Source organism: Pleuronectes platessa, chromosome 20 (assembly GCF_947347685.1).
Source record: "Pleuronectes platessa chromosome 20, fPlePla1.1, whole genome shotgun sequence".
Taxonomy (NCBI): domain Eukaryota; kingdom Metazoa; phylum Chordata; class Actinopteri; order Pleuronectiformes; family Pleuronectidae; genus Pleuronectes; species Pleuronectes platessa.
This window is the reverse complement of record NC_070645.1, coordinates 15,415,780-15,430,131: the sequence shown is the minus strand read 5'-3', so window position 1 is coordinate 15,430,131 and position 14,352 is coordinate 15,415,780. Positions and strand designations below refer to the sequence as shown.

The 14,352-nt window shown below is 40.8% G+C and overlaps 2 protein-coding genes across 4 annotated transcripts in view; one reads left to right on the top strand and one right to left on the bottom strand.

The window, feature by feature from the left end:
- Nucleotides 1–7,252, bottom strand: part of lmbr1 (limb development membrane protein 1) — a 40,291-nt gene extending 33,039 nt beyond the window's left edge. The window contains exons 1-5 of one of the 2 annotated variants that reach the window (XM_053412010.1): nucleotides 7,012–7,252; nucleotides 3,415–3,487; nucleotides 2,389–2,428; nucleotides 1,204–1,343; nucleotides 145–248 (exon numbers count right to left, since the gene is read on the bottom strand). In XM_053412010.1, coding sequence (XP_053267985.1) covers nucleotides 145–248; nucleotides 1,204–1,343; nucleotides 2,389–2,428; nucleotides 3,415–3,487; nucleotides 7,012–7,074 — 420 coding nt within the window. In that variant the 5' untranslated portion in view covers nucleotides 7,075–7,252. Of the gene's footprint in view, nucleotides 1–144; nucleotides 249–1,203; nucleotides 1,344–2,388; nucleotides 2,429–3,414; nucleotides 3,488–4,115; nucleotides 4,425–7,011 lie in introns of those variants that run through there. The other variant, XM_053412011.1, reaches the window with a different exon arrangement.
- Nucleotides 7,253–7,274: 22 nt separating this feature from the next.
- Nucleotides 7,275–13,411, top strand: nom1 (nucleolar protein with MIF4G domain 1). 2 transcript variants are annotated; one of them, XM_053412008.1, is made up of 11 exons: nucleotides 7,275–8,460; nucleotides 8,559–8,671; nucleotides 8,876–9,071; nucleotides 9,223–9,546; nucleotides 9,703–9,813; nucleotides 10,107–10,277; nucleotides 10,396–10,517; nucleotides 10,608–10,740; nucleotides 11,765–11,896; nucleotides 11,997–12,106; nucleotides 12,575–13,411. In XM_053412008.1, exons 1-11 carry the CDS (start codon nucleotides 7,489–7,491, stop codon nucleotides 12,750–12,752), a joined length of 2,562 nt encoding a protein of 853 aa, XP_053267983.1. In that variant the 5' UTR covers nucleotides 7,275–7,488; the 3' UTR covers nucleotides 12,753–13,411. The 2 variants fall into 2 exon arrangements, with proteins under 2 accessions (XP_053267983.1, XP_053267984.1); XM_053412009.1 differs by lacking the exons at nucleotides 11,765–11,896; nucleotides 11,997–12,106; nucleotides 12,575–13,411 and adding an exon at nucleotides 11,567–11,690.
- The last annotated feature ends 941 nt before the right edge of the window (nucleotides 13,412–14,352 follow it).

Sequence of the window (14,352 nt, the reverse complement as noted above, 5' to 3'; positions counted from 1 at the left end):
ATACAAATTTTGTGGACCTTACATTTTCTTACACTTTGCAGTCTCTTATAATTTCCAGTTGTTGGTGGCCATGCTTCACAAACAAGGTAATAAACAAATCTAAGAATGATAGATATTATAAATATTACAAATATGCCAATTTACCTTTTTCGATCCTGCAAATCCCTCAGACTCCAGGAAGAAATAAGCGAAGGGCATCAGGACAAAGAGGCAGAGGTTGGAGAACAGTGACACCAGATTCCACAGCCCTGCGTAAACCAAAGTGTGTACGCATACAGTCATAAATCATACATCAAAAATCAATATTAACTTTTATTTTGAATGTGACATAAGTGTTTTCCCTTGAATATTATTATACAGCGGTTGTGAAGTGGGTCTGGCAAGTGTCTCTTTGTCAATGCATAAGTCTCTGATGCCCTCTGGTGGCAATTGGAACACCCAACAGCCTAAATTAGACCGGTGGTGATACTGTCAATCTGCACTGGTGATTGTGACACTAAAGACTAAATGTGATCTGATAAATTGTGATACTGCAAATGAAACAGATTTATTTTTAACTTCTGGTTTTAAGGAGTTAAATAAATTAACTATCTATGTCCATCTACCAGCAAACAAAGTCAAATTTGTTGTATGCTTAATTTACCTTAATCACAACTAACATTCCTTCTACAAGATTCTATATCTTTTCTACAAATTTTAGAAATCAGGAAGTCTGTTAAGTATAAAATCGATGGGTTACAGAGACACATATAGTTATTTTATCTCTACACAGTTCTTTAGTTGATTTCCCAAAATACTTCAATGTATTATTATTAATTAGTAATATTACCTCTACGAAGAAACCCTCAAGCTTTAAACTGCAACAATGCACTTAACATGCAAGTATTATTACAAGTTTTATATATTATTATCAGTTATAATGTAATTAGTATATGTTTACATACAACAGCAAAACAGACATTGGGGTTAGGGTTGGAGTTTGCACGTAACGTCTAATTTAAAACAAATTTGGACATGTTAATCACAACATCTACTGAATTTGATAAAAGTGTATAAAGCTAAGTATGATTCCAATGAATGTTAATGCAACTACGTTACAAGATATTTGCTTCATTGCAAACAAATACATCATGCGTTACAGTAAAGTGAGAGAATAGGAGTTCATGAAACTAAAAAGACACGTGAACTGTGTGATCCACTGACCGTGGATGAGGGAGCCATTGAGCCACTCAATGTAATAGTTTTTGGGGAAGGAGAGGAGGATCTCGCTACTAATGATTGAGAAAGGCAGGAGGAAGACGGCACCAACCGACACTGCCAGGGTGAAGGTGCACAAGTACAATCTGCAAATAGAATCAAACACACACATAAACAGACAAAAACACACAAACACACACAGCATTAGGGCCAGTCGGGATAAAAACGAACATATGCAGAATAACAACAAGGTCATAAAGGTTTTTTTCTTGTTAAAATCAGATTATATGTTAGAAGCTTGGTTACTTGGTTACTGAGGGATTTCTTTTGGATTTTGTGATATATTAAACAAGAGTCACTTGATTTACAGTGTGATAGTAATTAATAAGCAGAAGAAAAAGTGCAGATTTAACTTATTTGTTGACCACTGTAATTGCACTGGATTTAACAGGCAGCAGGCTCATTGTCAAGCTGTTATTTCAATCATCCTTCTGCTCTTCACTTAACAAGCCCCTGCTCTGGTCCTGAAACAAAGGACATGGATTGGCTCTGCAGCTTGGTGATTTGTAGGCTCTAGGTTTCTACATTGGACCCAGGGGAGGGACCATCTGCTCAATGGGACGACACAAAGTCACCATTTCACTAAAGGAACTAATTTTTCTGAAATGCTTTCCATTATTTTGATGCAGTTTTGATCTAGAGTTTCACTTTCTTCTGCAGGATGTGTTCAGCTACAACAAGCATCATTGAGAGTCATTCTACACTGAGATCGCTGATCCTTGCCACCCACTGGTCTGGTGTCAGTAACACAGTGAGGGAATTAGTGGGTTAGACAGTGAGTTAGTGAGTGTAGCAGAATGTAGGAACATTTTAGTCCAACCAATCATCACAATTGATAAACTGGGACCAGACAATATTTGTCAATCATATCTCCTTTTTTCTGTCAAACATACATACCATTACTCTTTTATCTATTATAATTACTATACAGTAATGTATACTTCCATTCATTTCAATTTTCCTTCTTCCATCAGCTCACTAGCTTTCGTGGCTTATATGCATTTTCTTGCATATGTTCACTTTAATTAAAAAAAACTTAATTTACTTTTCTCTACATAGAACAAAAATCTGCTGGTTCATCTGAAAAGTTATCACATTTTCCAAATCACATGAAAAAGAAAGTTAACTCACGAGATTCTGTTGACCACAGCATCTTCATCCTCTTGGTCATCTGTGAAGGAAACCAAACAGCTTTAATCACATAGTAGGACACTAGCAAGGCTGATACGCTGTGTACGGTCTGTGGTTTTATACATTGCATCATATTTAAGATAGAAATTAGAAGAACACAGTATTTGATTTTTATTATTATTTGTTAGGGACATACTGATGTGTTTGCACAATACAGGTTTCTTACATTTTCCCAGGCATACTATATATAATTATTGAAAGAATGATCAAGTCATCTATAATTGTTTTGAAAACAATCTATTGGTAATTTGACAGATATATTGACAATTTAATTAAAAATAAAAACCTAGTACCAACTAGTAGGTGTAAAAACAAGAGCAGCCTAGATTCCTGCTGGACAAAACTCCAGAAGGAATTTGTGGTACAAAGTGTTCTACTTTCAAAATGAGACGAGGGAAGAACAGGTGACCTCCGCATACTATATTTGTCCTGAGGAAATAGGATACAGTTCATAAAGCCTGCTTCATATCTTGGTTCAAAAGATCAAAACCTGCGTGAAAGACATTCCAGAAGAATAGAAAATACCATCTCGTCCGGAGTCTCACCTCCCTTGAGTCTTGCATTAGTGATTTTCCTTACAGAAGACAGGTTATATCACTATTAAGCCTCTCTGTCAGAATGTAGCCCTTTGTGTCCATGCGGCCACAGCCCTAAAAGCAATTTTGGGCGTTTACAGTTTACTCTTTTACAGAGGTGACTTGTGGGTGAGGTCAATCCTACAAACACCTAATGTATTCTTGGTATTGACTCTCTTTCAGACCACGTACAATGAAGGGCTCTGTCTCTGCACAAACAAGCAGTAACACAGATAACCAGACTTCTACAATGTTAACTGTGGAAATAGTTCCACCACAGACACGCTGCATTAAACCGATGCTGTAAGACGTGTGACCGTCTCACGACCGAGACACTTGGGAAATAACTGTTCCCACAGAGCGGTAGATCGTATTCTGCAAGAGCACTTACCAGTCTTCCTCTTGTATCTGGTTATGATGCAGTAGGACACGATGTAAAGGACTGCAAACAGGAGGAAACAAATCTGAAACGCGACAACATAATAAGAATCTTAATACAGGGTTTATTATGATATATTTACACATTTCAAATGTATGTTTGTGTCCTGTTGTTTATTATATGTACATATGTGAAGCACTGTCAGATTATGAATCTGGAAGAATTTGGTTTAGCCCACAATTGGCTACAAATTTATACGAATGAGAACTAAAATTGAGGTTCTGCATCATGTGAGCACATTGATACCTCGGTATTTTCCCATGACTTACAGCGATCAGGTAGATTCAATGGCATTTGAGTGTAAAAGTAGTGTCTATAATTCATTTTCTACAGCATAGACAGCTGTGGAAAGTAGACCATTTCCTCCATGCCTTACTCTGATGGTGTAGAACATGTTGTCTCTTGGTATTTGTATAAATAACCATATTGGAGCATAGATTTGTTATAACATGCAAAATAAGAACCTTTCCTCTCGCTGTAGCACTAATCTAATCAACAATACAGTTAACTATTAAGAGCAAAACATTGCGATGCGTCATTGTTTTTCTTACATTCAATGACTGATTAAACCAAGCTACAAGCAAAGTGGTGCCGATGTCACTGATGCAGTTTCTTAAGTAACACCTGGCTCCAAACAAGCTGGATGGTCTTACCGAAAGAATCCCGTTCCACATTCTCTGCTTCTACTATGACGGTGACTTGGAAGCGACTAATGTTAGAACCTCGCACTTCAGCACTTTACACCCTGTCAACACCGCAAGTCTCATCATGGCCAAGGTCGGATCATGAAAATGACTCAGCCAGACACCAGACAGCCAACACATCGCAGACAGAGACACAATATTATTAAAAAATAATAATAACAATAAACTCTGCTCCCTATCACTTGCAGTTCCATTCTAAGTGAAAAAGATTCATTCAAGGTACAAACTCTGTTTTGACATTGGCTCAAGCAAAACACGCGTGTCCACAAGGGGACAAACCCAGAATAACACGCATGTCAGGTGCACAGAGCTGATAAACTGGCACAGACACATAGACACAACACTCTGAGGGAAGATAGCAGCAAGTTTCAAGCAGACCAGTAAATGCTTCTTGTAAGCGGCTTCAACCAACTAAGCAATTCACACCTTTGTGACATTTGAACTCAAACTGGAGTTGAGGTCAGATAATAACCCTTTTCCAAGTGAGGTCCAGTCAGCACTAATGACTTGAATATTTCCTCAAGCATGTGCTGACCAGTGTGTCTCACTGATAAGTCACTTTCAGCAGTAATTGAATATAAAGAAACCTGCTTGATCATTCAAATATAGCTCGGCTTAAACTGATGGAAAAGGTGGATAGAACCGATACATTGACGTTTGGAAAGTTTGTATTTTAGTTTAGAAAACCATTGCACTGTCTGTAAATTATAATCATTTCAACAGCACAGGGTGGCTGCCCAGGCTGCAACATAACACTTTACAATTTATTCAGCACAACATGTGAAAGGCTGATAAGCGTATTGGAGGCTTTTTGGAGATGGCATTGGTATATGTTATTACTGAAAGTACCACATGTTTTTACACTTTGTTAACCTGGTTGCTCACATAACACGGTTTTCTGTATTCTGTGAATGGTTCTGTGTAATCGCAGGCATGGGATTCTTTAATCATATTTCACAGTGTGGCCCACTGTGGAAGAGAAACTCTCCCACATTAAAAAGGTCTGTTAAAAGTGCACCGTCTTCCCACCGAGTCATTTTTACTCACTTTAAACTTAGCACAGAATAACATTGACTGCAAAAAGTAAACACAACAACAAACATGAATCCGCCAGTGCCAGTGGAAATCAATCCTTAAGCTGACTCATACACATTAAGTTTAAATGACACAGAGACATCAAAACATTATGCAAGGCTGAAGCCTGCTGATATGGGATACTGGGAGGCAGATGAAGAGAGACGCGGAGGACAAGATGTGCAAGCTCAAGCTGAGATGTGGAACTTGCCTACTTGTGAGACATTTGATACATTCTATATTTCAAAAGTGTCTGCCAGGAATAATCAACAAGACCAACTCCAGACAGAACACCCCCCTCTATCTAGTTGATTTATATCTGAAATCTGAAATACACACCAAGACGCAAACAATATTATGGTTTGTGGCAAAGGGAGATCGATGGCAATGTTCAGGGCTTTCGTTGATTAGAGTTTGTTAAGTTGTTTACTTTATCACGGTTTTTCAAGTGGGCAGCCAGCAAGGACCTGCTGTGTCTGACACCAGAAGTATAGCTGCAATGGATAACAACTTGTCTGACAAGAACACAACTTGTTATATTTAGTATTAAACAACAAATAAAGATTTGTATCCTGATATTATCAATATTATCCTAAAGACTTGAACCATTAAATCTATTAAAATCTATGAAAACCAACATGAAATTGACTTCAAACTCCCCAAACGTCCATTGCAAACAAATCTCTTCATGTTTTCATGTTAGTGGTAAAAACGAGCACAAACAGACCTTTGACTTCAAAATACAAATGTTCTACTTCACATAAGGCTTCAAAGTTAGGTTACAGATCCCCAGTTAATGTGTTCTTCAATAGATCTTAACCAGGCTTCAAGAGAAAATGTCAATGTACAAATATAAAACAATTTGCAGGGAGAACTATGCACCAAGATGATATAAATCCCTTCCAGATAAAGGTCTTCTCTGTCTCTCTCATACACTTGTATTACTGATTATTGGGACATGTTGTCAATGTATGATCTTATAATAAACTATATACATACAAAACCAAGGTCTCCTCTCTAGTATACCTGTATTACTGATAACTGGGACCTACAAAATAAAGGTTATCTCTCTGGTAAACTGAATACATAAAAGGTCTCCTCTCTAATACACTTGTATTACTGATTATCAGAACATGTTATCCATGCATGATATAATAATACTACATATACATAAAAGAGAATGGTATTCTCTCTAGTACACGTGCATTACTGAATACTGTTATCCATGCATGATGTTATAATACTATAAACACATACAAAATAAGGGTATCCTCAGTGTAGTACATTTGCATTACTGATTGTGACATGTTATCTATGCAGGTTGTTATAATACTACATACACATACAAATTACAAGTCTAATCAGTGTAGTAATAACTACGCCATGTTATCTACGCCCCTGTCAAATATCTCCCTGGTGTATTTCTAAACGTCCCAGACACAAACCATTAGCCCCAAGTTAAACCAGTGTAATCAACTGGTTCGTGGTAGCTAACGTTGACGTCCGCTCACTTTAAAATTAGCACGCACGCTCGTCGCTTTCCACTTGACACCAGAAGTGTGTCGCAGGTGAATTCGCGACCTACGTCAAAACACCCGACATGTTTTCAGCCCCGGTCAATGTTGCCGGGTCAGAACTAACGAGCGATGCTAACGCTAGCTGCCCGTCAGCGTGCGGCGGCAGCGACGGAGGAAGAGGAGCAGGAGGAGGAGGAGGAGGAGGTCGTTAGCCTGCTGCTAGCCTCGACTAGCCGCTCCGTGCTACTACTTACGATGTACTCTCGAACTTGGCTGTGGAAATTCTGCTCTCGGATAGAAACATCGTCTTCTTCCATTCTTCATATTGCAAAATACGAAAAGGCGGCTTCAGACTCGCTACATGCTAACGCGGGCACCTGCGGCACCGAGGACAGTAACAACTCCAGCGTCTCCTCCGCTGGACCCTTCAGCCCGAGACGCTTCACATTCGAGAGCTGGCACCGCTTCGTCCTGACAGAAAAAAAAAGGAAAAAGACGCCCCAAAATAAAAAACGTCATTATCCTGCGTCAGCGCGGCAACGTGACCCGGAAGTAAACTGTCACGTGTCTGCGGGTCACAGCAACAACACTGTCCACATGGAGACACATGTGCCGGTATTTGAATGTCTCCTGCTTCAGACTCTGAAGTTAGCTTAGCCGTGTGTTTTTAAACGCAGGTAGCCCAGTTGAGGTGACTTAGATATCGGGTGTCTCCAGATTGGCTTGCAGAGATGAAGGGGAAATGGAAGCCGAGAAGCAAGAGCAACCAGGCGACGGTGAAGAAGAAGAAGGGGAATATAGTGTTGCACAGGTACATGCTGGCGGTGGATGAGTTTGTTCAGAGCAAGACTGGCACGGAAGAAACCGAGCCTGAGGCCGAGGCCGAGCCCGAGTTGAGATCCGTCAAGAGGAAAAGCAGGAAGGAGCTGCGCAAGGAGAAGAGGAAGATGAAAAAGGCCAAAATGAAAAGTCACTACGAGGGGAACAAGACGCTCATTTTGCCCGCAGGTGATGAGGACACCTCGGGGCAGAAGCCGCCACTTGTGCAGGAGAAGGAGAAGAAAACCGAGAGAGCGAGTAAAGAGGTGTCAAAACCCAATGCAAGTCGACCTGCTGGAGCTGACAAGGGGAAATCAGGGAAGTCCGACAAGCCAGCGTCTTCCAAGAAAGGCAAACAAGTGAATAAGCTCCAAGAATCGAGAAAGATGGCACTCATGGAAGCAAATGAGCAAGAGGACAGGGAGATAAAGAAGCTGGAGAAACAACTGGGAATGAACAAGAGGAAGAACAAAAAAACTCTCCCTCAGTCCTTTGTCGCTGATGGACTTGATTACATCCTCGGTGTGCTTGACTCCAGCTCTTCGGCCATGGGGGTGTACGATGAAGACGAGGACGTGGACATGGCCAAAGCGAAATTTGAAAAGCTGGAAGAGAGTGACTCTGCTTCGTCGGATGAGGATGGGGAGCCTGGAGATAAAATGGCAAGTGAAGGCAGCGATGAAGACATGTCCTCCCTAGATGATGAGAAGGATGAGGATATTGAGGAGGAAGCAGAGGGTGAGGAAGAGGGAGCAGAGGATGAGGAGGAAGAAGAAATGGAGGAGGATGAAGAAGAGATGGATGAGAGTGATGAAAATGAAGGAGACGCAGATGAAGAAGCAGTAGCTCCTGACACTGAGACACCAGAGTCCGCCCCAGTAAACGTGAGTCCACAAACTTTGAATATAAGTTTCTTACTCACAGATTTTTTAAATACTATATAACAGATCTGATCATATTAATTACATCCTCTGTTGTCCAGACTTCCTCCACAACTGGAAAGTACGTGCCGCCTCACTTACGCGACATTGGAGATGACAAACGAAAAGCTGAGCTCGTGAAGCTAAAGAGGAATGTGAAAGGTCTGCTCAACAGGTACGTCTCACCACAGAACTACATTTAAAACATATCCCACAAACTAACTCCTCTAATAGATGCCAAACAAAATTAAGATCCTGATCCTCAACTCTTACAAACACAGATATTTTTTACATATATAAAATATGATCCAATTATCCCTTTGATGTGTATAAATATTCTGTGGTTTATTTAAAAGTAGTAATTCACTGACTCTTTCAGGCTGAGTGAGGCCAACATGGCGTCTATCTGTGGTCAGCTAGAGGAGATCTACATGAACAGCAGCAGGAAGGACATGAATGACACCCTGACTGAGGTGCTACTAGCAGCCTGCGTCACCCCGGCCCTGATGCCCGACAGGCTGCTGATGGAGCACGTCATGCTGGTCAGCGTCCTCCATAACTCCGTCGGTATAGAGGTAAAGATATTCCTTAATGTGGGGTTTATACACATTCATAGTTTCTGGAGATTTCCCTTTAGTAGACCTTCATCTCACTTTCTCATATTAAACCTATATTCACCTCTCGCTGCACACCAATCTGAATTGTTCACATTTCATCATTTTCCAGGTGGGGGCCCAATTTCTCGAGACAGTTGTGCGGAAGTTCGACGAGATGTACAAGAACCCCAGTGAAGGCAAAGAGTGTGACAACCTGGTGGCCATCGTGGCTCACCTCTACAACTTCCAGGTGGTGCACTCCGTCCTCATCTTCGACATCCTCAAACTTCTAGTGGGAGCGTTTACGGAGAAAGACATTGAACTAGTTCTGTTCGTGCTGAGAAACGTCGGCTTCGCCCTGAGGAAGGACGACGCCCTGGCTTTGAAGGAGCTCATCACTGATGCCCAACGCAAGGCCAGCGATTTGGGGTCGAAGTTTCAGGATCAAACCAGGGTAGGGAATCCCTTTTACCTTCATCTGTCATGAAGCAGATATTCTTAAATATGTCAAATCAAGCCTTGACGACTTTATTGTGTATTGATTTCTCAACTATGTGTCTGTTTTGGAAGCTTATTGCTTGCATTTAATGATGTGTTAACTTGTCCTCAGGTGCGCTTCATGTTGGAGACCATGATGGCTCTGAAGAACAATGATATGCGTAAGATCCCGGGCTACGATCCTGAGCCTTTGGAGAAGCTGAGGAAGTTGCAGAGGACTCTGGTAGGTGATTTCTACAACATGACCATATTTGGTTTAAAATAATCTTATTTCCCTACATTAGTGGAAATATTCCATTTTAAATGTGGACTGATAGTTAAACAGCATCTTCCAGCCTTACCACCAGATGGCACCAGAGTACCACCTATATAATTTCCAGATTGTTGCTAATTCCTTCACGCCTGATCAATAGCCTGACTGCCTTAATATCAGGATTGCAGGTATTTCTGTTATAGAACCAGTGTTTTAACCTCCTGTGTGCACATGTGATATATTTGTGCATGTGTGAAACTCAGATCCAACGCAGTGCAGCAGGCAGTGACATGAAGCTGAGGGTCTCTCTGGACAACCTCCTGGCCGCAGAGCAAGTCGGCCGCTGGTGGATCGTCGGCTCCTCGTGGAGCGGAGCGCCCATGATCAGCGACCCAGGCAACACAGGCACAAAACAGAGTACTGCTGAAGGACAGGTAGAGATGTAACAGTTTCAAAAACAGCAAAAAAAAAAAACTTGCACATTATTGAAATGTGTGTTTGGCCTCAGCAACATCTGTGACTTAACTGTTGTCTCTGTTTTATTTATCTCAGTTTAGTGCCAAAGTCTTAGAACTGGCTCGGAAACAGCGGATGAACACTGAAGTCAGAAGAAACATCTTTTGTGTTATCATGACCAGCGAAGATTACCTGGATGCATTTGAGAAATTGCTGAGGTTTGTAATTTTTTTTTTTTTTTTTTTATTTCTACGTGGCCCAGCTAGAAGATGTGTGTTTCAGTTGCTTTTCTCTGTTGTGTGTCGCAGGATGGGACTGAAGGACAAGCAGGAGAGAGAGATTGTTCATGTTCTGATGGACTGCTGTCTGCAGGAGAAAACCTTCAACGCCTTCTACGCTGTACTGGGAGAGAAATTCTGCTCCCATGATCGCCGCTTCCAGGTACCGTAGCCAAATCTCAAAATGAAAGTATCCGCACTTCATTCACATGCAAGCTTAACTAAACAGAGCCTAATGCAAATCTCCTGCACTTAGCATTATTAAATACACTTGTCCCTCAGGTCCACAAAAGCTTAATGAACTACCAACACAAACAGATTGGGATATGGAATAAACAATTTCCCAAGACAGTTTTTTTTAATTAAACATATTGAACTTTGAAATCTGTAAAGATTAAGATGTATGCATAATTTTTCACGTGTTACATTTCAATTTCTTTATAAAACATTTCAATCACAGTTATAATAAAGATACTTAAAATGACATTTTCACCTATAAATGTTGTTTCTTCAGTCATTAAAACATATTACAGGTTCTGTGTTTTTTTTTTGTACTTCTCAGAATTATCATTTACATTTATGTTAGAAATAATATACTTTGTCTTTAAAGTCATAGTGCACTCTGTAAATGTAAATAATCTGTATTTTAATGCAGCACATGAAGGGGTTAGGTGGCAACGTCACTATACACAAGTTGTGAATCTGTGTTTTAGTTAGGTTAATGTAGATTTTGTCATGATAAAGGTAAAGGTTGAATCACCCAGTGTGTGCTTGTGGGTCTGTGTGTGTGTGTGTGTGTGTGTGTGACCACCCAGTATCTAAAATCTGTGTGTGACCTGCCTGTGGCCTGCAGTTCACCTCTGCAGTGTGGGAGTCTCACACCTCTCTCACCTCTTACATTATTTGACCCAAACTGTGACGACAAACAATGGGGGGCAAGACCACACTTCCTACTTTGCTGCCATGTCGTCCCCCGGTGTCTGCATCAGAAACTGATGACCATTGTCCTCATCAAAGAGCTCGTACCCGGGTTGCTGGGAATGTTTGCTTTTCTCATGTAAACTGGATCGGGAGGAGATGATTACCTGTGCTCCTTACCTTGATGGTTAGAATAGAATTATCTCTGTGCTGGGTGTCCTTGAATGCTGTCATACTATCCCTCAGAATGATGTCCTGTATTCTCCTAGATGACTTTCCAGTTCAGCCTATGGGACAAGTTCAGGGAAATGCCCAACCTTCCCTCCAAAACCTTAAACAATCTGGTCCAACTGGTCTTCCTCTTTCTCCAGAGAAAGTGCCTCTCGCTCTCCATACTTAAAGTAAGAGACGTCCAGCCTTAGCTTTATTACTTTGATATATTTGATGATGTAGAGTGAATTTAATCATATTAATAAGTCACCTCTGTGGTTTTCTGTGTAGGTAATCGAGTTTGGGGAGCTGGACAAGCCCACGGTGCGATTCTTACGTCAGGTTCTGACCAAACTACTAAAAGAATGTGAGCCGGAGGACCTAGCTATCATATTTGGAAGGTGAGATTCATTGTGTTTCAGTTAACTCTTAGAAGTTCAAACCTGTAAACTAATGCCAAATAAGACCAATAGATAGAACGATCAACAAGCATGAATTATTCCCTGGGAATTTTGTGAAAAATCCCTTATCTCGCAATGTTTAAGAAAGTGAAAAATAATTTCCTGCATCCACCCTTTACTCCAAATCCAGCCCATAATGTTATGGGTTCTTTCTTGACTCATGTTCCATCCTTCCATAAAGTTTCCTGGAACTCATTTTGGTACTTTTTTAGTAATCCTGCTGACAAGCACTCCTTGGTGGAGGTAGAGCCAAAACTGCCACTGTGCTAACATGGCAAAAAATTCCATTTAAACCTTTGAGCAATGTTAACCTCTATTAACCCACATCTAGTAAAACGTCTCCTCTTGGTGCTTCGGACTATGTGAACGTCTGAAAATCAATGTCCCTCATTGTTTTCCATCTGCCAGGATCTCAGGAATTCCCAAGCTCGGAATGCTGCGGGAGGGCTTGAAGCTTTTCATCAGCCACTTCTTGCTGAAGAATGCCCAGTCACAGGAACCAGCTGAGCAAGCAGCGATTCTTTTGGAGCGCGCTCAGGTCGCCACCAAGGCCATGGAGGCTAAAGAGGCCAAGCTCAAACTGTAAAACACACAACAGACTTACTTTCAAACCAGAACTGTGCAACACAAGACGGCTTGTTGCAGTGAAATGCATCCATATTCACAGACCAGGATCCTACACTTTATTTTAAACAAGAAAAAAATATGATTTTGATATTAAATCAACGTTCTTGACGTTTTTTTTCCATGAAGGTTTTAAGTATGGTTGATCACAAATATGCTTTTTTAGCATAAATGAGTTCATCTTTGAATTGTAGATTAGAATATGACAGATTTAGCATATGTTCAATTATCTAATAGCATTGCATTGGATATTTTGTATATTTCAACTCCCAGATACATCGTTCATGTTGGTGCTTCTACATGGGTAAAATATCACTCGGTATTATATCTTAACAAATTCATTTAAAATCTTGGCACTGGAAAATATTTATATAATTAGTTAAACATGAATCCAAAAGCTTTGATTTGTTGTTTAGAGAGATTTTTTTTAACTGCTTTAATTTCCTCTGTTTTTCTTCAATGTTCTTTTCTGATTCTGTCCTCATGGAGGCAGTGTACAGCAAGAGTTAATATCACAAGGTTCAGACCCCTGGAGTCATTCTACTGAGCTTCACTGGGTCTATTTACACTCTTACACAAAATAAAATGCATTATAATAGGCTTTTTCAGCCTTGAACACAACTGATTAGTGAACATTTCTATCTTTGTATTAATTTATGTTGATATTTCCACTTGGCCACTGTGACATCAACAAGAGCCGTCAGAACAGAGGGACAGCGGCGTTGTTCATTCAGTGTTTTCACGCCCTGATGAAATGACCCCGGGCGAATGAGTCTAGTCTTTTCTGTTTGCTCGCTGACACCAGTATCTGCCCGCGTGGTTAGCATAGCAGAGTCGCTCTGTTACATTTGATACTTGCTCCTATTAATTAGCTCCATTGGTGCGGCCGGCATCAGAGCGCGGTCTGAGGTCAGGAATGGGCCACCAAGGTCAACCAGAGGAAATGTCCTCTGGTTAGCTCATGTCATGGGAAGTAAAAAGGGGTTTTAAACAGTTTTTTTGATGAAGAGCAGAGCATCCCTCCATCCACAAAAAGGCCGATGTGGACTGACGGGGTTTTGGGTGAGAAATGGAAGGTACTTGTGAGGAAAACTCCCCAGTTAAAAAGTGGAGATAGTGGGATCAATGGTCTCACTGTGCCGTCCATACACTGGCCATTGTCTGCAGCCGTGAGCCCGAGAGCTGCCACCAGCTCTACCTGGTGAACTCTTGCTTTGGCTTGACCCTCGGCTGAACTTTGATTTAGTCTGCCGAAGCTAAAGCAAACAGCTGCAGATAACCAGCAGATCCCACAGTAATCCTGTTACAAATGGCACATAATCAGTCAACCTCTGCTATAGTTTCACACTGATGACAGCGGGAACAAAGATAACAAGCGAAACCACTTTGTGCACGGCGAAAAAGGTTTCCTAGAAAATATCTGTTGCATGGTAAGCACACAAAAGAGTTAAGGTGTCAGATTGTCCAAATATCTCAGTCACAGTGGGAGACATTGCAAAATTTCATAACAAATAAAGAATATTTAAAGATCATGTTGGATTAACGATAGCAACTTAAATACA